Genomic DNA, 25,439 nt, shown 5'->3' with positions numbered 1-25,439 from the left:
CTGCTTAGGGAAATTTACCACATACAGATTGTTAAACTCACTCTCAGATTTAGTGTTATCACAACTCTCGTCACCACAGTTTACCGTTGGTGCCTGGATTTGACTGACAAAGTAAGCAAAGCAATGCAATGCAATGCCAGGTGTCTCCAGTTCTCTACTCTTTCTTTACACTTTTGCATAAATCAACACAATCCAGCTGCCATTTTTTCCACTTCCTAACAAAATGAAATGTGCTTTTAAAAATAATGAGACAGGAAGAGGTGAAACGTTTTACACATTTGCATTTACATTTGCATTTATGCATTTGGCAAATGCTTTATCCAAAGTGACTCACAGTGCATTTGTCATGTATATCTTTATTATTTTTGAATTACTAAACACAAATATTGTCATGTTTACACAGTCAGAGATCAGGACTAACAATTGTATTTATTATAAAACAGATATTACTCTTATTGTCCTGTTCATACAACCACTGACAAAGATTTAATATTCTCACAATATTGAGGAATAAAACCAGTAACTAGTGACTGTGACTAAAGGAAAATATCAAAGATGTCAACACTAATTATGTTAAAGGGGACAGAGAATAAAAAACCATTTTTACCTTTGTCTTTGTTGAATAATGGTGGTCTACCCGCATTACAAAAAGTGCTAGACATGCTAAACATCTCAGTCTCATAGAAATTCCTCCTTTAGAAATGTCAGCCAGAAAACGGCCCAATCTGAAAAACTGATGCTTATGACATCACAGGCATCTCACTGCCTCTCAACTTTAAAATAATTGGCTACATTTTTTGAGTGGCAGCAAAGTCAGCCAATCAGTAATGAGATTGCAAGTTAAGCCAGTAGGGGGAGCCAAATAGGTGCAAAACCACTTGTTTAAAATCCCCCACACTAATAGAGCTATCTGAGAGAGATTTTTAGGAAGCTTCTAAGGCATTATAGACCCAAACAAAAAATGTTTTGTCTACATGTCACATCACAGAACAAGGATAAATACTCCGTTCAATCATTCTATGTCACCTTTAAAAATCAGATTTATCACAACTGATTAGTTAAGCGACTTTATAAAGACCACATTTAGTACCTGCTGCCTGACCATAGTTGTTTCACTTAGCACATTAGCTGTCTTATTTCCGGACAAGTCTTTATGTTAGTTTAGGAGAAGGCATAAAAGCTTTGGCAACAATGGGTTTTGGCTGTTATAATCTGCACTCACATATCACCTTTTATTGATACCATAAATCATAAACCATAATCCGCATTTATAAATTTGCTAGACCTGCAGTTAAAGTTAAAGCTGACACACAGACCAATAGTGAGCCGAGTCTGCGAGGAGGGGTCGGATTGTAAGGGAATCCTTTGTATGGCATGAAGTCATGACTGATGAGATTGGTGCCAGCCACAGAGAGAGGCCCTTTAATTCAAAGCGCCACAAAAACATGCAAAGGGAACCAGATTTAGGACAACAGTGTGTCCTTCTTTAAAAGAACCAACCAAATCCCAGGGGCACACCACTTAAAGAAACAAACAATTGTACATTCAGAATGCCAGATGGCTGGTGAGACCAAAACCCTATAGCCCCAAATATATAATTAGACACAATAATATTCAAATGCCCAACCACCGTCTATCGGATAAACGAGGCACACTGGCACTCATGCATTATTAAAAGGGTGCACTTTTTCTCCCCACACCAAAATCCCTCCATTATTTATACTGTAAGACTGAGTAGGATCCTAACAGGCATATAGGATTTCTCCGTTTGTTGTGCATTCTCTGTCCAATGAGGGAGGCATAGAGTGGGTGGGAGCAAGTGAGCGGGCTATAAATAGATAGCTCTCTAGCTCTCTACCTCCGTGTGGAGGCTGACAGAGGATGCGCTCAGCATGCATAACTAGTAAAGGTAGCACGGAAGAATTTGTGTGCCCGAGCATGGGCACTCGATGCTACCCACTGGCAGCCATTTGACAGACCGGATGATGAAAAGGTGTAAATAGGTTTGTCTGTGGGTAGCTTTGAGTGTTCCTTCATCCAAGGAACAGCTGTAGAAGATACAAACATCTTGTTTAAAGCCAATATGATAGTGTTATGTAATGCCAGCTAAAATGGGCGTAGGTTATATATCATGGCTAAGGGCAATGCTGAAACACTGCAATGTGTATTGGTCAAATAAACTGTTAGTGTGCATCACATCACAGTGTGTCTGTGTTATTAAAACAACTTCATACAAGTCATTTTAAGGCAAATTTCACTCTCAATGACTTTCAAATAAATTTCAAGAAATATGTGTTATTTGTTTGTTTGTTAAATTTTCAAATACAGTTAAGCAGCAAACCTTACATTCACTGTATTGTTTACTACCGAGTCTTTTACATTATGCATGCATACTTCTTCAAAATGCATGCAAATGTGTGATTAATAAAACAATGCCTTCAGCTTTCGTTAACCGAAGAGTTACATCCAACGCTCACAAAAAGATTGCTTTTCGATGCTCACCAGCCCAAAGCGATGCATTATTGATATTTTTGCTCCTATCTCTTTAAATGGGATTGGTCTGTTTTGTGTGCGTGTGCATGTGAGAAAGCGACAGCTAGTGGGAGGCAAGCTTTGTGTGGAGAAACAGAATGAACGCGCATTAGATGCTGTTATTTTAAGCTTGGGTATTTATCCGCTTGTTTAATATCGCTTTCTGTACGTATATGAAGCGATATTTTACGGCTTTAGCATCGAGAGAGGTTTCCACCTCTTATGGCAACATCGGCATATCATATTATCATCATCATCACCTCCGCAAGGAAATAACGGGCAGGGCTGCTGGTATATTTATTTATTTCTCCCTCATGAGTCCTGCAACGTTTGTGGGAAACGCGATCGAGCCAGCCAGAGATATTTTACTGATCATGGATTAATGGTTGCGTGAGCTGTATATGAAAGGTAAGACACGCGCCGGATCGATTATTATTCAATACAATTTGTAAAACATAACGTTTTATATAAATCTTTAATGACGTTTGACGCACATGATACAGAGCTGGCTTAAGGAAGGATACAGGTACTGTAATAACAATTGTCCCACGGGAACAAACAAAGCTTTATCAATAGTGCTGATCTGGAAAAACACAGGAACGGAGAATGTTTGCAACATTATTTTTATTATCGGGTGAACCAAGCGCGCTCCTTACCTAGACAGCATTTTTGTGTACCATTGACACACGCTGGGAGCGCGCCTGTGATTCACAAAAATGCAGCGATGCTCTGAACATGCTCTCTAGTTAGGCAGCTCTCTGGGTTTTGAGACACGGCCTTTGTCTCGCTTCATGGGATGCTGAATGTTTCTCGTATCCATGACGTCACCTGTCCCGCTGAAACCATACACGCGCTATCCTCCGCGTTTCGCACTGCTATGCTAACTATGACGTAACGTGCAAGTGTTTCGTGCGATAAACGTTCACACAATGAAACAAGGCCGCGTGTAGTCTTTGTTAATAATTAGACAGCTGCCGTTCCGCTCTCGGCGCCACTGTTGTTTGGTGGTTTAGACATTTTTGCGCAGTGTTACATGACATCGGGAGTTTAATGTGTATTTTTTAGAGATGATAACGGTTGTTCACAGAAAGCACGTGGCTGCAAATGAAGACACACCTCTCATTGCACGAGCTCGGTTGTTAGGCCGACCGGAAGTCTTTACGAGTCTGGTCAGGGATTGACTCTCTTAAGCTGTTTACAAGCTTTCAAGAACCTATTTAGACTTACTATTCTGATTTAGAGGGTAAAAACATTAGTAGGTTAATAAGAGCTAGTGTTTGTGAGAGTAAGATCCTTTATGGCAATTGTTTTAAATCTGACATTTGCTATTTCAAGTTCTGCATGAAATGTTGACCCCTTAACAATATTATCTACTAATATAACTGAGATCATTTTAGGAACATGTGTGAAGGTTTAGTCAGTGTGAGTGTACACATTTGGTAGACACTTTTATTAAAATTGACTTACAGTGCATTCAAGGTATACATTTTATCTGTATGTATGATCCCAAGGATCGAATGAGCTTTTTACTGCTAACACAACCAGCTGAGCTACAGGAATACAGTTGTGTGTATTGTCCTCACACACACACACACACACACACACACACAAAGAGAGAGAGAGTATAGATTACACATCTTTATTTTCATATCAATAACCCACCTTAACCAAAGACTGAGTTTTACAAGAAGCAGGTCATTATCTTACCAAAATTGCAGTTTGTCAAATACAGAGAGAAAGGATTCAGTTATTCTTCATGGAAGAACTAAATAGTCTTGGATTTACTTAAAGTTGTTGTTGTAAATCTAATTTAGATGCTGTTTTGGTCCTTCCAAGATGTACAGACTGTACCTTATTCCTTATTTATCATCTTTGTACAGTGCTGTCTGACATGAGACAGCATTTGCAAAGTAATGAGAACCTTAGTCTTAAATTTCAACAATAAATAAATCTTGCTGGAAATATTGATTCATTACAATCTGGAATCAAGCATCATGTTTGCTTTGCAATACTAACAGAGACACAAATTCACATTTATTTAGTAGATGCTTTTATCCTAAGTGAATTTATGCATTCTGGATCATTTGAGGAGGCTTGGTTGTGCTGGCTGAAGGGGTCAAGTCTTGCAGAAGTCAAGTCTTGACATGTCAAGTGCTTGGACTAGAAGCTGCATAGCATAAGAAATGCATTTTCTTATCGGATATGTGTTGGTCAAAAGAAGTGTAAATGCCCGATTTCGAAATCAGATCGCTCAAACCACTTCAGGAGGTGGTCCGTGACGTATTCCAGACGGACAAGTGTAAATCTGGTTGTTAAAGCCACATAAGTCAGCACTTTACTCCTCATAAAATGTAAGCATGTCACTCGCAAGTTAGCCGGGGACGGGCAAACAAACAAAGATGACACGCTTGTTGCTTTATGGAGTGATGACAGTGTGTAAAAAAATCTGAGAAAACGCATGAAGTGACCAGGTGATAAAAGGTCCAAACAAGAAAGGTCTAATTGACTTATGTTGTAAAGTGCATGACAGAGTAGTTGTATTGTGGGTTGTAAAGTTCAATTGGTCATCAAACCCCACTCACAGGTTCCAGGTTGGAATAATGTGATTAGTGTGGTAGTCTATCAATTCCTTTAAGAAAAAATACATTCAAACATCAACTTATAATATATTTACAGTACATTTTGCCACTATTACCCTTTGACATTTTACCCTATGACTTGTGTGCTGCTCTTACTATGCTCTAAACTGAGCTACAGGAATAAATAAAAACAGGTGTGGGTTATTTGTTACATTTGTATAAATCCTGTAAGATAGAGTGAAACTATTCCTCTGAGAGAGAGAGCAGATTTTTACAGTCGCCCCACTTACAAACTTCCTTCAAAGTTTTAGTTCAGTTTCATCGAACTTCCAAAACTTATTTTCCAGATACCACCATAGAAGTCTCAGAAGTGTTCTAGCCACATCTCACACTGAGATTAGGACTAGATTGCACACTCGCTTTGAACATATAAATCCCTCTTTAAAAACTCTGAGGGGCTTCTGCTGTCCCATCTCCCCCATTTTCTCTCCTCTCAACCCCAACCATCTAAACATGCCAAGCATCACACATCTGTCTGTGGCAGAAGAGCTAGGGCTCCATTCTCTGTTTGTTTGTTTTTGTTGAACTTGTGTGTTTTGTCAGTAAATCCAACTAACACGGTAAGTAGGCCGAGCCTGTGGGCGAAATGAAAAGGATTGCAAAGTGGCAGAGGAGAGAAGGGCTTTACTCAATGCCAACAATTCGCCAGCTTTTGCAGAAACACACTAGAAAGTTTGTTTGTATTGTTTTAACCTCTCTGCCGATGTTGACTTTTATTTACAAATATTTTTAAAAGGATCTTCAGAGGGAATTCTCTGTGCCATTACAAATTATAAACGATTCCAATGGAGTCATTGCTTACTTTGTACAAATCTCATCTATATAAATATATGAAATGATTACTATTTTATTCTCTAAAGAAGCGCAGCAAGATGATACAGTATATAAGATATCCTTTGGGAACCATATTCTATTCTGAACCATACATAGTCAGCAAATGTCAGCTAGCTACCGAAGCTGAGTAGCACGGTTGCTCTTTTCAGGTTTTATGTGCAGTTAAGATCACACGAGCAAGACTCTGACTAAACTTGGCTGTGCATCGAGTTTAATGACATTACATTACATGATGCATTTGGCAGACACTTTTATCTAAAGTGCATTCAAGCTATACATTTATTAATCAGTATGTGTGGAGATCGAACCCCAGGCCATTGTGTTGCTAATGGAGTTCTTTGCCAATTGAGCTTGAGGTAAAGTGACCCACACCATGAGTTTAAACTTATTATAGGCTTACATATTTGTGAATTAAAGGTCAAACATTGAAGTTGCATATTGGTGGATTGTGCTTCAGGTGAAGAATTATATACTGGTTAAGTATGATGCATGAGAGCCTGTTGCTGACACAATACAGGGCTCCAGACTAACTTTTTTCACTAGGAGCACAGTGGCCCGCAACTGAACATTTTAGGGGCCCAACCAGAAAATTAAGGGGCACATGCCGTATATCAACATGCTAACCAAATATTCACATTTCTACTAATTTTCACTGTATTACTAATAAATACTTTAATGCTAGATGCAGAAACTACAATGTGCTGTTTCAAATTCAATGTCACATCACAAAAAAAGTCAAATTTACTGGCCGCACATGTGCGACTGGATGTAAAATTCAGTAGCACACTCTCAAATTTTGATGGCAAAATGGAGCCCTGAAAATAGGTTATGAAGGATTCAAAGTTTATGATGTGAGAAGACATGTTTTTGACATTTGTAAATCTTTTATAGTGAAGTAGTGATATTTTTTCTAATGCTTTCTGATTCAAAATTCTGTATGTGTGGCATTTTTATTTGGAAACGTATAAAGTAGCAAAATTTATAAACTTCCTAATTATTTAAGAGGTGCTTTTCCATCCCGATGAACTCTTATGAACCCATCTGGATTGCAGCCATGCCCTTTCCATCTCCTGCTTAACTGTGACGGAGACTGCCCACTTTTTTAAATGCTTCCATGGGGCTACAGCTACAGTAAACTGAATGGTTGTAGTTCTGGCTATAAAGCCAATAGTAGCACTGCTTGTGCTTTTCCATTTTACAGGACTATTATTTAAATGTTCATTTGTAAGAAATTGTATTAAGTATATACACACTTTGTAAGTGAAAGTGACATAAGTGAGTAGTGAACACACACACACGCACACAAACACACACAGAGAGAGAGAGAGAGAGAGAGAGAGAGAGAGAAAGGAAAGTGGGCAGCTATCACTGCAGCACCCCAGGAGCAATTAAGGCAATGGTGCAACTGAGGCAAAGGCACCTCTGTTGGTCTCAGGAATCAAACTCACCCTAAGGATTACAAGTCCGACTCCCTAACCACTTGGGGAAGTCATGACATCATAGCACCACCTATGGGGCACGATCTCTTGTGTAAACAGTAAGACCCAATAGTTTGAATGCATTCCATTATAATTCCAATGCTTCTTTAAGGTACATTCACATTAAAAGCAACTTTGTCACTGTGTGTCGCTCGTCTCATTCAAAAGAGGCGTTTCTAACTCTGGTGGTCATATACGATTGAGTACCATTCACTCCAGTAACTCATTAGAGACGGATGACGTGAACTCCACTGTTTTGTTCTCATTGGACTCAACTTTGTCGTGGGACTGGACACACCCCATCCAGTCGCCAATGTTCACTGTCGCTCGTATTGCCGGAAGTCACCATGCTTCCATTGAAATCAATGAGATTGCGTTGCTCTGCTACTGCTAGACGCTGCTAATGTGAATGTATTTTTATTGTTTTTGGCCTAAACACGGTGCCAGAGACCACTATAGACGGTTTCAGCAGTAACATCATAAACAAGTGGCTGTCGTGGTCCGCACGTAACTTCCGGTAAACTCCGCTAAAAATAAATAACAACAAAGTTCTTTAAACATAGTTTATTTATATAACAAGTAAAAAACAACACATAGATTACCTAGGAAACCAAAACATTTGTTATTTTCGACGAGGCATTTGTTCAAGAGATCAGTTTAGCAAGCAGTCAGACCATTAAAAAAACAAAACCGGAAGTAAAGTTCTGATCCAGACATGTATCGCATCAGCGCGTGTGCGTCCGATAAATCCGTCTATATACAAGTTTTGGTCATTCGATTCGAATCGTCCTTTCGCAGATTGTTTGCTTTAAACTTTTAAGTCCCACCCTTATTTTGCTCAAAATTTTTGTTTTCCCAGTTGAACACCATCAGAGTCAAAGCTGATCTGCAATTTGGTAGAAATGCATGAGTGTGTTAGCAGCTTTTATGTAATACTTTTTTGTAAATAAGAAAACATAATTCTGCCTTACAAGTCACAACACACAGCAATTAATTTTTTTTTCATTTTGCTTATTATAACACACACACACATACACATTACTTAACTGTTCATCTTGAAAACTCTTCATTTTAGGCTGAATGAAGTGTAAAGTCAGCATATGGATGATGGTGCCTTGGCAAACGGCCACCGCTTCTTTCTTGGCTCATGTCTGGGTACAGAGAGTTCCCATCTATCTCTTACCAGAAAATGTCATATACCTTTTTTTAAAATAACTTGTTACTCTTCACAAAACAACGATTTGACAATACAGCTCTTATGCAGCGAGCATTCTCTTATTGAGACAATTTATCGAATGGTTTCATTTGCGATTTTTATTATTGCCCTCACAAATAATATTGGTGGGCATAAGTGTTCCTCTGCAGTGCAGAAGTATAGTAGAAGACATTCTGATGTGCTTGCATACTCCTGTACTGTACATGATCAGTCAGTTCAGTTGCTCTCCTTGGTGCTGAAGTTGCATAACCAGGTCCTTCCATCAAACGCACTATTACATTCGCTCGGTCCTTACTAAATGACTGCTCTCATAGATGTGCCCTATACACAGTTTATTACTCTTTGTATGTTGCCATTTTGATGTTGCCAGCCATGTATACCTACCTATAGAAAAGAAAAATCAGAAATGGGATCTGCAATATGTCAGTTATTTCTCCTAGACAGTAATGAGATCCTTAATGTAGAACAAAAGAAGAACATCTCTGGCTTCTCAGATTTTCTCCTGCGAAGGCCGTGGTATTCTCCAGTGTCTTCTCTAGGAAAGCCATCTCAACAACAACAGCTCTGTATGCTTACTGCATGTTATGATTATCTTATTTTAGGAGAAGCATTTAAGACAAAGTTGATAGTTAAATAAAGCAACTGAGAACTCAATAAAGTCTCATGAGCTACGATAGAGCTGCCTCCAAGCAATAACCTTTCCTTTGTTGTCTTGTAAGACGATGCTTTTATGAATATTTCCTTAAAATCTTGCACTAACTGTCATATTTTCCTGCTGATATGCTGTAACCTTAGAAAGGTCCGCCTCTTGGATGGGGGTGGATGAGGGTGGGGTTTGTGGTCGGCTTTTTAGTGTTTGGTTTCCTGGGGAAATGAAGTAGTCGTGCTTATTCCTTTCCGACCCCTTTAGTTTTCCAGAGCTGTAAAATGAGTTGCGCATTTGCATTGCTTTTACATAGATGTGGTTTATCCTGTGAAGTCTGGTGGTCGCTCAATCAAACACCGATATGCAAATTAACATTTTTGTTTTTCTTCAGTTAAATTTCAGTCGCCTTTAAAGCGTTCTGCATTTAAAAGCAGTGTACGTTTCATTGCGCGAGTGTTTGAACTGTGAAGATAGTCACGACACGGCCTATTGAGAAAAATATCTCAAAGCAAACGACACTCATTGACATTTTACACTCGAAGCATTAGTGCACAGAGCACGCACACCTGCATGAAGGTTTTAAGGTGGATCTGGGTGTTAAAAACTCAGAGCAAATGTGACATACAGGCTAAAGTCAAAACATGTATTTATGAGATTAGAAGCATCAAAGTTTGATTTCACATTAGTTTATATAAACAATTAGCTTAATGTATGTTTATGTGAGGCAATAGCTTTCTCATGCACGTTTTTCAATAATAAAGTGACATCACTGCCAACATGTTACAGAAATCAATTGCAACAGTTTAACCTCTCTCTATTCACAGGCTTCCAATGCTGAATATGTCAACTCCCAGCGACCTCAAGTCTACCTGCGTGACACGGAACGGCATGGTCAAGCTGCCCCCCCAGCCCAACGGCCTCGGTTCAGCCAGCATCACCAAAGGCACTCCAGCTGCCAAGAATCGCCTGTGCCAGTCCTCCTCTGTGCCCACCATCTTGCCTCCCCCCAGCCTCCCCTATCACCTTGAACCCCTGCCCACAGCAGCCTCGCTGCTGGGCCCCGACCTGGACACAAGCCCTGTGACTGCCATCAAACCTCCCCTGAGGCAATTCCCCAAACCCCTGCTGGAGAGGCAGCTGGTGTTGGACGAGAAGGTGCTGAACCGGCTGTTATGGTACTTTACCACGGCCGAAAAGTGCATTCTAGCCCAGGTGTGCAAGACGTGGAGGAAGGTGCTCTACCAGCCCAAGTTCTGGGAAGGTGTGACACCCATCCTGCATGCCAAGGAACTCTACGCTATTCTGCCCAATGGAGAGAAGGAGTTTGTTAGCCTCCAGGCTTTCGCTCTAAGAGGCTTTCAGGCATTCTGCCTGGTTGGCGTCTCTGATTTGGACATTTGCGAATTCATCGACAACTATCCGCTGTCAAAGAAGGGAGTCAAGTCTGTCAGTCTTAAGAGGTCGACTATAACAGATGCAGGACTTGAGGTAAATACAGCATGCATGCAGACAGCAATGTTGTTGGCGAGTCCACCTCATTGGGAGACCAAAACGTTGAGTACGAATCAATACCAGATGCAACTTTATCGAATGAGTATTGAGTCGGTATTGATTTGTACTTGACTCGGACTTGACTGGTCTGGACTTGGACTCGAATGAGCTGGACTAGATTATAACACTGGCAGACAATGTGCCGGTTTTCACAAAGATGCAGATGGGAGCAAGGAAACTTTATGTATCTTAGTATATATGCTTTTAGCTATAATTTTTGTGTAAAGGTGCAGCATTTTTTGTGTGCTTTAAATATTATGTGAAATACTACTTAAAAATCAATTATTGATGTTAAAAATTGGTCTCCCATGCCTTGAGATGATAAATAAATAAACAGGATGCGACACAGTGAACAATAATAATGAGACTAAATAGGCAAATCTGTTGTTATTCCTAAGAATGCAATGTGCCATCTGTGAGAAATGGTTTAGGAACCCTTGAAATATACACGTGTCATCTTTTTAATGTCTTTATTTGACCATCAAGCAGATAAAATTAGACATTTTCATGCATACGACTAGCAGTGAGTCTAAATATTGGCTCAGAAATGGCCAACATACATGGTTAGAAATAATTGTGTTTTGCACGAACATGCAGCGATGATCACACTCGTCACACTTGTCTCAATGCTGTTGCTATTCTAGGACTGGGCTTTTGTTGCCATGGTGAACTCTCAAATTGTTCCTGACGGCATCCAAGCTTTTTCCCCTATAGATACACAAACCAGCATGTGCAGAGATAGCAAAGCTGTGATGCTTGGTCTGTTGAGAGAGGAGTGTACACCTCAGGGTTGTTTGTGTATTATATAGGCCAGGCCAGTCAGCACAACACAGTACAAGGCATAGTAGATCATGACCAAGTACTGGATAGTACAGAAGAACTTCAAGAATGGTTTCTCTTGGTGAAATTAGCCCACTTTTGCAATTGGTTAATTTATTATATACTAGTCAACATTTGAAGTGGATCAAAAATATTAATCAAAGTTGTCCAAAGACAAGAACGGGTATTGGGTTTTAAAGCAACTTTTATGAAAGGTTTTGACCCACTTCAAATGTTGACTTGTGTATATACAAGTAGGGTTACAAAAATCCAGGAATTCTCAAGGTTGCCTAAAACAGGGAACTTAAATGTAGTTAAAAAATCTTGCAGAATCTTGTTAAAAAAAACAAGTTTTAAAGGGATATCCCTTTAATGCAATTCTACCCTGTACATTCATCAGCCACATGCACACTGCTCACTGAAGGGCAATTGAGGCCACACCCCCTGCATGTACTTGCATTCTTCCATAACATAAAGGTAATTAGTTGAATCCTGCAAACAAAATAATGTCAAAATGTCTATATTTGCACAAAACATGCATTAAAACATCCTTGTGTGTAAGCTAGTGTGCAACAACATTATACAACCATTGTAAATACAAATACACTGATTTATGTGAACATTTAGGTGAGATAATTATAAAAAGTACCCAAAAACCATACAAAAACACCCAAAAGTTTGGACACATTACTATTTTTAATGTTTTTGAAAAGAAGTCTCTTATGCTCATCAAGCCTGCATTTATTTGATCAAAAATTCATATTAATAGGATTTCCAAAGAATTTATAATCAAATAAATCCAGTCTTGATGAGCGTAAGTATTAGGATTCTTTAAATTTTGCTTGCATGCATGTCTGCTTATGACCAAACTAAATGTTTATTTATGTACAGTATATGATATAGTTTATATAAATTCCCTAAATTTTTATATAAATTGCTGTAAATTCCGGTTATGTTTCCAATTTGGAATACCTCCAAAACTTTCTGCCCCTTTGCAACTCTATATACAAGATAGCAATGAAAACTTGAAGTTACAAAAACAGCGAATTAGCACAATGATCTCTTGCTCATTTTTTGGCATTGGAACTAGGTCAGAAGGGTCACAATCCATCAATTGTTAACTCTCTGAACGCATCAATGCTTGTTGTTTATAAGAAGAATTGGGTCAAACATCCATCACTCTTTAAGCCATAGACTGGATAAATATTTAGGACATATTAACATTATACACATCTAATTCGGTTGGCTGCAATCCTTGTGATCAGGAATGCTGTTAAGTAAGGGATAATGTAGAGGCAGCCGGTAGTTATTGGGAAATAAGCCCCGACAGTGTGATCAGGACCCGACGCGAAGCTACTTGCCACATAAGAAAAAAAACTGGACATGAATATGAATTTGAAACATTTTATTGGCATATTTGTTTTAAATTAAAATTTTTATCCTTCCGCGAAACTTTGCACAGATGCATAAAATGATCGTAATACCTTATTAAGATCCTCTGCTTCATACTTGTCTCCATTTTTTTCTCTTTTAGCCAGTCTTTGAGAAGTTTTAATGCCCATTCTGTATTTTTTTGTGTGTTGGGTTCGTAGCTGTCATGCTCTATTTTGTCAAGTTCAGTCTCAGTAAGCTCTCTGTGTCTTGTCGTTGTTCGTTCTTTTATCCACTGTTTAAATGTTTTGTTTTTTTCCGTACATGTTAAAATTAATGTCAAAATGTTGTGGTTGTCCAGTGTTTGTCACAAGATGGTGCCAAACAGTAATCTTTATTGGCGCGGAGCGATTTAAATCGTACAAGTAGTACCGGCTATGCGGTATTACTTAGGAGCGGTTATTATTTGAAAGGAATGAACCTGCAAATGTCTCAACTGACCAATCAGAATCAAGCATTCCAGAGAGCCGTGTAATAATTAAATATATGAAGAGCTCAGGTTTAGTACTTTCACTTTAATGACAATAAAAATATAATAGTTAAGTCAGTAACTGAAATGTTTTTTTTTTTTCACAAATGTTACTTTAGCCATTTTATTGGTATTTAACAAATGTGACTGTTTTCAATGCAAAACCATCTAAGTACATGCATACATCTCCACTGTCCTTTTTGAATGAAGTTAAAGGGCTCAAACATTCGGTCAATATCGGGTAAAAAAGCTCTTGCAACTTAAAGGTGGAATACGTCGAATTCGCCACTAGATGGCGCCAAAACAATAATAATAACAAAAGACGAAGATTAATGACGCTTTAAAGCAGCGTGGAATTATGGGAATTGTAGTCTTTAACTCAACCGCGCTGATGGCCATCAATCAGACGCGAACGAGCAATCACGTTGACGGATAAGGTAGTGTGTTTGATGACATCATTAGTAAGGTTATATGTATGTAGCTAGGTCATAGATGTTACAGTATTAGTCCAAATTCGATGTTGTGTTAACACAGCACAGAATTAAGGGTTCAAACTTACAATCTACAATGGTTTTTCACATAATGTATTGACAGTACAAATCTTATTGTGAGGTTATGATGTAAAATTATGATAAGACTATACAGTACCAAACTCTACTCTATTAGTAAGTGTCTGAAAATGACCATTTGCGTTATGTTATATTGCAGTACAATACCTCTTGATGTGCATTATATCGTCCGCGGGAAGACGCACTGATTAAAGTCTACACACTAATCCTGTGATCAATATAATAGCAAAAAAGGGTTACGAATCAAAACTACTCACCCGTCGCGTAAAACACAAGCAAGATCAGCATTTCTGTCTAATTAAATGTTGTCGCAAAGCTCTCTCCATCCAGATAATGCAACACCGATATTGTTCCTTATTCTTTCTCTTGTCTTGTCCCAAACTCTTCTTGGGTCATTTGGTTTGCCCGTACGCTTACGGTAAAGAGTAATCGTAGTCTATAAACAAGCGTTTGTCCAGACAGGCGCTAACGGATACATCCGCATTTGTCCACGACACTGTTGTCATGTGTTTTTTTACGTCAGGAAAGGTGGTAACAAAGGCTCATCTCTGCACTTAGAGGACTTTGCTGAAATTTTTTGTAGCTTTTAATGGATTCTGCCAACAAAACAGAATTTCTGAATGGCCTGAGGCCAGCATTAGGCGCATGCAAAGCAAAAGTATTTAATGAACGTATAATACGTGCTGAGAGCATTTGATCAATTGCATTATCTAATCTTTGAGGGAGGTGGCATTTAGTGGCTTTTGCATCTAAATATTTATATATATTTATATTTAGCTCTTCATATTTATACCCTTAAATACTGTAGAAAATAAATATATACACAGTAAAATTTAAATATATTTGATTCGGTATCTCTGTGTATTAGAAGATTTCAGGTTTAATAAAGCCAGGTAATCTCTAACTGTACACAGATAGGATCAGTAAGCATTTTTTCATACTATTTATGTGTTGTACCCATGCCTGTAGTAATATTGCTCCTCCATCTCGGGTATTTCAGGTGATGCTGGAGCAGATGCAGGGGCTAATGCACCTGGAACTCTCCGGCTGCAATGACTTCACAGAAGCAGGCCTGTGGTCCAGCCTGAACGCCCGGCTGACTTCTCTCAGCGTAAGCGACTGTATCAACGTAGCCGATGATGCCATCGCTGCCATTTCCCAGCTCCTTCCCAACCTGTCAGAGCTCAGCTTGCAGGCCTACCACGTGACAGACACAGCCATGGCCTACTTTACAGCCAAGCAGGGCTACACCACCCACACGTTGCGCTTGAACTCCTGCTGGGAGATCACCAACCATGGCGTGGTCAACATGGTGCACAGCCTGCCCAACCTCACCTCCCTTAGCCTGTCGGGTTGCTCGAAGATCACAGATGATGGTGTAGAACTGGTCGCTGAGAATCTGAGGAAGCTCAGGAGCCTGGATCTGTCCTGGTGCCCACGCATCACTGACATGGCCCTGGAGTACATCGCCTGCGACCTGCACAAGCTGGAGGAGTTGGTTCTGGACCGGTGAGTGAGCAACACTTTAAATACTTCTCTGGTCAAAAGTAGTGAAGGACCAAAATATGAGACTGACTGGTTTTAAAGTCCCCATGAAATCAAAATTGAAGTGTTTTGGTTTTAAAGGTTTACTCCACTTTCATAAAAAAGAAATCACAATCATTTACTTACCCACATGTCATTCAAAATGTTGATGTTTTTCTTTGTTCAGTCCAGAAGAAATACTTTTTTTAATAAAAACGATTTTTCTCCATATAGTGAACTTTAGATGACCTCATCAGTTTACAGTTTAAATGCTGTTTAAAATTGCAATTTCAACACAACTTCAAAGGGCTCTAAATCATCCCAACTGAGACATAAGGGTTTTATCTAGCAAAACAATGGTCATTTTTGACAAGAAAAATACAAAATAATCACATTTAAAGGCGTTCTAAGCGAATCTGCGAGACGTTAGTTTTTGTTGACGTTTGAATTGTTTTCAAACAGACAGAGCGTAGCTAACTCCTCCCCCTCCCCCTCCCTTCCGTGCTTTCATGAACGCGCCCAACCCCCACCCCCAAATCCTTTTTGTCGTTTATTGGCTGGGACACTTTGTTTTGTTTTGTGGTGCTAGGTTTGGCCACTGTGTTGTTATTTCCGTTTGTGAAGCCTGGGCTGTCTACAGAGATCGCGTTTTTTTACATTTTGATCAGCGGACAGGCAGCGAGCAGATAGTGAGGAGATGTTTGCTGTATGTAACAAAAAATGTTTTATGGTCTAAAACGCCTCAATTCGCTTAGAGCGCCTTTAAACTACAACAACTCATCTTGCACCAGTCATGTGGCACGCCAGCACGACTTTACTCATTGTGTAAGCACTTTGGTTGACTAATTGTTAATAGTTAATTGATGGCGCTGATTAGGTCCTTTTCTATTTTTGCCATTTTTTTATAACTTGAATTAAAGCATACAATCCACCAACATGTAATGAACAGTAAGTTTTAATGAAAGGTTTTCTGCATTAGTCTAGATGGCGCTATGTAACAGTGCATTTCATGTTAATACACTTTAAAGGTGATTCTTTACAAAAACATTTTTGTTATGCAGGTTAAAGGCTAATAATTTGCTGATAGCAAATATATTTATATAAATCAAGTGGTTCTCAAACTTTTTCATTTTGGTTCCCCCCTTGTGTACGGTGCATTCCTTCGCACCCCCCCAAAGAAAATTTATGATAAAAAACAGTTCTAAAACTTAACTTATTTTAATTAAACAAAACATTAAATTATACAAAGTAGTGCTTTTGGTTAGTAGCCTTATTGTTTTAGGTTTAATTACACAGACAGAATTCATAATAAATTAATCTATTTTATAAAATGTCATAAAACTGGGGCCCCCTGGCACCATCTTGCGGCCAACTACTGGACTAGAGTAAGGTGAGACCATAGGCTTCTCTCAGCTGTCTTTCCCCATAAAACATCTTTGGTACGGCACCTGGAGTCTTTTGGCCAACCAGACAGCATCGTCTTCAGAATTGAGATAAATCTGAGTTGTAGCCAAGTTTAAGGCTAACTTCCACTGCACATGTATCTCTAGTTGATTTATTGTATGTCATTAAAAGTACAACGCAAACACCTTTTCATAAATGATCAAGTGGACAAATGTTGCGTTTTATCATGTTTGTTATTGTGGTAAATTTAGATATGTACAAGTAGCCAAGTAATTGTTCTTCAGTTTTATGTTTTAAAGTTTTATGTTGGGTGTTTAGAACGTGTGTATAAGTTACATCATAGTGTTATCTCATATTATTTGTCGCCGCTACAGTAGCTGTCATATGGGGCAATGGAAGTTTAGTGGTTCTCAAATGACGGGAGATCACAAAGGGGGGCGCAGTACATCAGTGATAAACACTTAAGGTCATCATTTGTCAACCCCTAAAAAGTGTGTCAAAGGCAAATATTATGCAAATTGGAACACGGGGCAAATTTGTAACATGTAAAACATTGAATACATGTAACCTTGGCTGCTTTACATTCTATTGTTTAAAGTAGTAATGCAGAAACATTTTTGAGAACGTAAGTGCGTGATTCATTCTTGTGATTTATATTATTCTGTAAAAGTTAGATAAGATATGAGTTAAATAAAATGTATTATAAATTATAATAGATTATAAGATCATTAAAAGTACAAAGCAAGATAAAGAATATATATTAAAAACCAGATTATTAATTATTGGTGGTTATATATAGATTAAATAGTTATTATACCAGGTCTCCACACATTGGGGGAGAATGCTACATTGTAGGAGATGCCGGAGGGCTTCAGGCCACTGCTCCAGTATCAGTATGGGCGCAGAAGTATTTGCTTTTTACCGAAATACTTGTCCAGGCCAAAGACCAAATACATTTTTTTGACCATCCAGGCCATGAAGTTCAAGTGTTAAAGGAAAACACCACCATTTTTCAATATTTGACTATGTTCTTACCTCAACTTAGACTAATTAATTCATACCTATCTTTATTCAATGCGTGCACTTCGTCTTTGTACAGCGCATCGTGAATGTGTTAGCATTTAGCCTAGCCCCATTCATTCCTTAGGATCCAAACAGGGATGAATTTATAAGCCACCAAACACTTAAATGTTTTCCCTATTTAAAGACTGTTACATGAGTAGTTACCCAACTAAGTATGGTGGCACAAATCAAAAAGTGGCGATTTTTTTAAAGGATAAAAATGAGAACTATGTTGTATGGCAGAAGTGCACTTAGTTTGCACGTTTTATTTTGTGCCACCATACTTACTCGTCTTTAAATAGGGAAAACATGGAAGTGTTAGGTGGCTTCTAAATTCATCCCTGTTTGGATCCTAAGGAATGAATGGGGCTAGGCTATATGCTAACACATTCACGACACACTGTACAAAGATTAAGTGTACGCATTGAAAAAAGACATGTATGTATTAATTTGTCTAAGTTGAGGTACGAACATAGTAAAATATTGAAAAACGGTGCTGTTTTCCTTTAATAAATGTGTTTTCACTTGAAGCAAATCTTGTCTGTTCCCATTATTTTCTTGTAAGAATACATCATAATCCAGAGGACCTTTTAAGCAAAAGCTTGTTAAAAATAATTATTTCTTTCTTACCTTTTTATAGTCTGTAGATAGAATCATTTTCTACTATAAAGAATCTTTTGTGCAAAAAACAATAGAGGTTCTTTATGAAACTATACTGTCCAAACAAATAACCTTTAGGGAATGTGTATGGCATAGTGTGGTTTTTGGACAAATTAGATGTTTCCATTGTTTAACTGCTGTTGTATTTTAATAGCTCATATACTGTGTTCAGAACCAGAACAGGACAAATTAAAATAATAATGATAATAATACTAATAATAACTCAGCATATCTTGTAAAAGTGGACCACAGTAGTGGGTCTGCCAAATGCATAAATGTAAAAAGGCTGATACAAAGCCTCAAGTAAAAAACGGAAAACAAAATCTAACACGCCTTTCCTTCATTGTCCTGTATTCAGATGTGTGAGGATCACAGATACAGGCCTGGGTTATTTATCCACCATGTCCACATTGAGAAGTCTTTATCTGCGCTGGTGCTGTCAGGTAAGCAGCAGTTTATATTAGTCTCATATGGTCATAAAGGTAGTATATTATTCCTTTCATAAACAACCATATGTGTGTTAAGGTCCAGGACTTCGGATTACAGCATCTTTATGGCATGAGGAGTCTTCGCCTTCTTTCTCTAGCAGGTAAAACTTTAAAAGTACAGTGCTGGGATTGTTGTACTATGGGCAAAGTACACTGTATGTTTTTTAGTAGATTGTTTCTGTACCTCAGCTTAATCATATTAAGGATAAAGCTCAGTTAATCCTTCAAACCGATAATGCTGTCAGAGTAAAAATACATCGCTGTAGAACAGAGAAAAAAAATTCCCTTTTTTCTTTAATAAACACATATTGCTATTATATATAAGTCTAATTCACAAGTTTCTCTGTTTGAACAGTAGCTGTCATTTCTATTGTTCCTTAACGTTTTGTGTTATTTACCCCCACATCTCTATCATTAAAGCTATTATTATTAGCCATACAGGTTATACAGGAGTAAAGGTAAATGATTTTGGGTGAACTATCCCTTTAAATAGTTCACACTTCTATACGCCTGGTGGGTAATCACTGACCATGACGCAAATAATGCCACACATCATTACAAACAGGAAGTGAGTTGGCCACTGGCATATGCATTTGACCGTCTCATTTATTTCTGTCCCAGGCTGCCCTCTGCTGACCACCACCGGCCTATCAGGCCTGATTCAGCTCCAGGACCTGGAGGAGCTCGAACTGACCAACTGCCCCGGCGCCACAGCCGAACTCTTCAAATACTACTCCCAGCATCTGCCGCGCTGCATGGTCATCGAGTAGAGCGAGAGTTTCACGTGTGCGCCGGCACCCTCCACATCACCAAAACTTCCTCCTTAAAGACTGATGATATACCCAACTTCATCCTGGACCCACGGGGAGAACTGACAAAGAGAATTTTTCCGGAGGGGTGAAAAGGGATCGACGCGGAAGACGTAGAGAGGAAATGTGACGAAAGGTCGAAGCGGGCCTTGACTGATGATGAGCGAGAACGAAAATGTACAAATCGCGGCGGGACAGAAGCTTGATCTTTCATTCAATAACATGAACCCCAACACATACATGAAACATGTCCCTCTGAGAGACTGGCTTCCATGTCTCATCATACTGTTTTATCTTAAAGTGAAGAAGGTTACTGCTAGCTGTTGAAGATAAAGAGAGGGGAACCAATAAATAAAAGGGAAACGTGTGAGTTAAAGGAGCCACTGCAACAGGGTCTCTTCGCTTTGTCCAGCGGCGCTCCTCTCGCGTGGTGCTGCCTCCATCTCTGTGTCTTATCAAAACAAAAACTTTCGAGATGAACAGCTATGTAGATTCACATCAACGCTACTTGTTTATTGTCATGCGTTTCTCTTTCGTCTTTGTTTAAATATTATTTTTTTAAGTATTATTTTTGATGATAAGGATTACTGTGAAACATTTACGGTACGCGATGGAGGTTTCAGGCGCTTTCAATAAGATGGAAATCCAGGTACGGTATGACTCAAGAGGTACTGTTTATTTTGAAAGGAACGATCTGGATGCATTTTTGTCCAGCGGAAAGATATTTTCAGGTATTTCGAGTCCAGTTTTTCGGGAACGGAAGGGAAAGAGCAGCTTTTACATTTTTACTGTGGTTCAGAGGGACTGTGGTTTGTACAATAGAGATAGCTCGGCTTTTTCATTCATCTGCTTTCTTTTAATTCCATTTTGATGTCAATTGATATTAGTGGCTAATGTGCAGGTTTCCATATTAATCCTGATTCAAATGAAGATGAGATCTCCGGGTGATCCCATAATGCAGTGGATGACACACAGACTGATGCTTATATGTCACCAGGCCAAATCATTTTAACAGCGGACAGCATGGCATTTCTATTAAACTATGAGCACACCGTCTCTTTTAGCCCAGTGTAAATGAGTGCATTCGCTTTTAAATACATCTCATGGATACGGTTTACAAAGATTTGCATTGCATTGACATCAAACATCCCACACAAGCTTATTACAATGCTTCCCCATTAAGCAATATCCATCCATCAGCTTTTAGATTCGTAACACGTCTTATTATGTGTTACAGGCAGGTACTGTAGTTGTTCATCCGTGATGCCTACCTCATTCAACCATGGGGTATGTAAAATACAGGTATGCAGGGAAATTTACAGAAATTAGCCATTTGTCCTGTTTTAACCGAGACCTCCACCCACCAACCCTGCGTTTGTCCTCTCAGGAGTTTATCATGCTGCTCAGTCCATCTTTGTTGAGTCTGCTGTGTTATAGATTGTGTAGATACTGTTTCAACTAATAAGGAGTTTTGGATTTGGCAAATAATTGACTTAAACACTAAATAGGTAAATGTGTTTACATCTGAATATACTGCGCATTAGTTGTGCTGTTGTTGTTCTTTGAGAAATTGTACAGAAAACGTTTCAGCTCAATGACAAACACCACTGGGTTTTCAAACACACAGCTTATCTCTCGCCCCATAAAGGTGTGGTGAACAAAAACAAAAGCTTTCCCCCTGGCACTGATGAGGTGAGGATAAATCCAACATTTGCCGTTTTCAAAGTGGACACTATCCCACCCCACCCTAAATCCTCTAGGCTTTAAAGATAAAAAGCTGTAAGACACATTAACATAAACATTAACACTTACTTTAAACAGCTGATCTCTCTTCATGTATATAGTGGCCTCTTAAAAGAAGGGCTCGTGGCTAAACGGCAATCCGGAAAGACCCGGGAGGCTCTTGATCTCAGACTTTATTTATGTTTGAAATTGCTACGTATTTATTTGCTTTTACTTATCATAGTGGGTTAATTTATTGACAATTGCACATATTTATTTATTTATTAAACTTTAAGTGATTGTTTGGTTCGAGGTTTTGGTTGTTTTTGGAAGCGGAGGACACAGGGAGCTGCAGGGAAGTTGATTTGTGAGCGATGCGGATTGCTATGTCTTTCCCTTGTGTCTATGTTTAATGCCTGATCTACTTTAACCCTTTCTTTTTGTTGTGTAACGTTGAGAGACACTGTCACAGTCCACTAACAGTGATTTGGCATTGAATGTTCAATATTCTACATCAGATAGTTGTAGCCCTGTGTTCGGTGGCTTTGATGCGTCTTGTTAACTTGCAGAAAACGTGTTGCAGTATTTACATTCACCCGTTGTCTTGTAAACAAGAGACCAGTTTGGCTAGGACGAGCCTTTCATCCTTTATGTATCCATTGATGACAACCAGAACCATTTCAGATGAAATAAAGAAGAGAGAATTATTAATAAATCACTAAGGCATTGCATAGTATTTGAAGACATATATATATGAGGATATTGTATTATAAAAGCTATCATTTTCATTTCAAACCCAAGCTTCCCCCCTCTATGGAATGAGATTTTTATGCGTTGTTTTATCCGTACACAATAGAACCATAAATATATAATAACTCATGCACTAACCCCACTGTAATCTGTATATATATATCAATATGTTGAAATCATCTGTCAGGAGGTTATAAATGTTTCTTTGAGGTTGCCTGGCTCTTATTGTGCACGTCTACACACTGCTCTTATACAAAACAGACCGGGGCAGGTCAGCAGAGAAATTGTACAGAGGGAAAGCGTGACTACCTTCAGAAAAGTGGCAAGATATGCAAAAATGTCTTTAGCGATGAATTACATCAGCAATCGACAAGACTTCAGCTAGTTTAACTTTGTACATTGAGCTAATATCAAAGACACGTTAATACGGGCTACATGCAAGAATGTTAACAGATGTTTATTGTGTGTGTACATTGGCATTAAGTGGGCTGTGTGTGCATTTGCCTGCTGGCTTCCTCGAATGACCAAGGCAGGGTTGTTTAAGTCAATACTGGTACTACTGTGTGAATTTTGCTTTATTGGAGATAAATCTGGTTGGCAGATCTAGAGGGGTTCTGTCTGATTTACACTGTAAATTTAAACCATTTTGAAAGCCAATTTTCATGAATAGTGCTATTCTATTCTTGCTCTATTAAAGAGTTTTACTAGCTTACCACATCCAGCAGAGCGTGTTGGCAATTTCTGTTCACCCTTTAGCTTGCTTTTAACTTGAAACGTCTGTCGCTTTTAGAATCCAGACAGCAGACGACTCCGGGACGGATCCGGTGCAGATCCGGCCTGGAGTCGTCTGCTGTCTGGGAATAAATCATTGTTTCCTCTTACTGTACTCATCAGGATTTGTTTTGAGGGGTTTTTTGAAGAAAAATTTGATCCAACAACAGATAAAGATAAACGGCTTATCTATTGAGGTTTTGTATGTACTTGTACATGTAATACTTATATATATATATATATATATATAATATTAGTAATGCTTTTGACATTCATACAGGGTCAGTTACAAATGACTTTTCTCCTGGTGCAAACACTTGGTCAGGTCGACTGTGGTTCAACAGCCTATGAGCAATGTTAGATCTCTGCCTCCCACCGATTATAATGTTTCATTTCTTCGCCGTTTGATTTCTTTGTTGTGACTTGGGCATGTCACAATTCACACTTCTTTAGGGTACTTTTTTTCTGTAAATACTGTTGTAGTGGTTAAGTTGAAATGAGAGATAAACTAAAGTTTTATGAACTCCATCTCATGGCTGCAGTGCCTTGTTGTTTTCAGTTGGTTGGTTCCAGTCTGCACCGTTTTAGTAAAAGTTGTACAAAATAAGCAACACGCGTGTGTCATTTATTTCTCCATCAAGTCATATTGTTCAAATGTGTTGTTTATTGGCCTAGTGTATTTTGGTTTATAATGCACACAGTATTTAGGCGAAATGGTCAGAAATGCTTTCAAGCTGTCACTGGGGCAGTATCCTTTAAAAAAGCCACGTATAATAACAATTTTGCTACTAAAATAATACGTTTTATTTATAGGTGTTGTTCAAGGTGCTCATAAAACAAAGCAACAAAGCATAAATATGTTTTTACCTGAGCTTTAAAATGGGAAAGTGAATCCAGCTGGCAATGGTAAGGAAACCTAGGCCAGTGCTTCTCAATCCTGGTCCTCAAGGACCCCCTTCCAAAAAGTTTAGATGTTTTTTAAAGACCTGATTCAACTAATCAACCTCCTTTCAAAATGGTCAACACGTCTCTCTAACAAGCCGAAGAGTTAAATCAGGTCTGTTAAATAAGGAGACATTTACTTTTTGGAAGGGGGTCCTCAAGGACCAGGATTGGGAAGCACTGACAGGCACTGCACACATAAAAGCCCTCCAAAGGATCTTATCTTGAATTTTGGAGCAGAGGATGATCTCAAAGAAGTATATAAATTAAGAATGAACTTATGGAGAGCTTTGTACACAAGAAGTAAAATTTTAAAACGTACACGTAACGGACAGGAAGCCATTGCAGCTGGAAAAGAATTGAAGATATAATCACAGACATGAATGGGTAACAATTCTGGACTAACTGTAATGGATGAAGCTGTTTGTCAGGCATACCAAATAATAGAGTTTTACGATAATCAATTCTAGGTGTAACCAAAGCATGACTTTGGTTGAGAAAGTGAAGAGCAATTTTACATAAATGAAAAAAGTGCAGAATGTGAAATCTTATTAAAGGTCCCGTTTTTCCTGATCCCATTTTTCAAACTTAAGTTAGTGTGTAATGTGTTAGAGCAGAAAGAATACCTGCAAAATGATAAAGCTCAAAGTTCACTGTCAGGCGATATTTTTTCTTTAACAGAATTCCCCTTTTTAAGCCTTCAACGAACGGCCGGTTAGGACTACAGCCCTCTACTTCCCAATTGAATGACGTCAATTATAGAGTTTTTTACTAAACTCCGCCCACAGGAATATGTCAGTCGCCAGCTTTGGCTCAAACGGCTCTGCTAAGCTAAGCTACTGTCGAATTACAACACACTTAACAAACTACATAATCAGAACTCATTACGTATTTCTGAAGGAGGAACTTCATAGGACAAGGAAGACATCAGCCCGTTTTTAGGACAGTGAATACAGCCGTATACAGATAAGTAAATTGTGTGAAAAATACAGATGTTTTTTACACAGGAAACATGAACACACGTTATTAATAAGCAAGTTAAAGGATTGAGTTCTAGACAAAACAAAGCTAGACCCAACAAGGAGGGCTTCAGTTTATGTTGGTCGTCCAAATATTAACATCC

General features: G+C 38.7%; 1 protein-coding gene across 1 annotated transcript; it reads left to right on the top strand.

Annotated features, from left to right (window-relative positions):
• The first annotated feature begins 2,543 nt into the window (after positions 1-2,543).
• fbxl16 (F-box and leucine-rich repeat protein 16) lies at positions 2,544-23,985 on the top strand. Its single transcript, XM_065278794.2, has 6 exons — positions 2,544-2,940; positions 10,170-10,833; positions 15,185-15,693; positions 19,193-19,277; positions 19,360-19,423; positions 19,944-23,985. The coding sequence occupies exons 2-6, from the start codon at positions 10,177-10,179 to the stop codon at positions 20,090-20,092; spliced, it is 1,464 nt and encodes a 487-aa protein (XP_065134866.1). The 5' UTR covers positions 2,544-2,940; positions 10,170-10,176; the 3' UTR covers positions 20,093-23,985.
• Positions 23,986-25,439: the final 1,454 nt, after the last annotated feature.

Source organism: Paramisgurnus dabryanus, chromosome 3 (genome assembly GCF_030506205.2).
Source record: "Paramisgurnus dabryanus chromosome 3, PD_genome_1.1, whole genome shotgun sequence".
Lineage (NCBI taxonomy): Eukaryota > Metazoa > Chordata > Actinopteri > Cypriniformes > Cobitidae > Paramisgurnus > Paramisgurnus dabryanus.
This window is presented reverse-complemented; position numbering and strand designations above follow the sequence as displayed.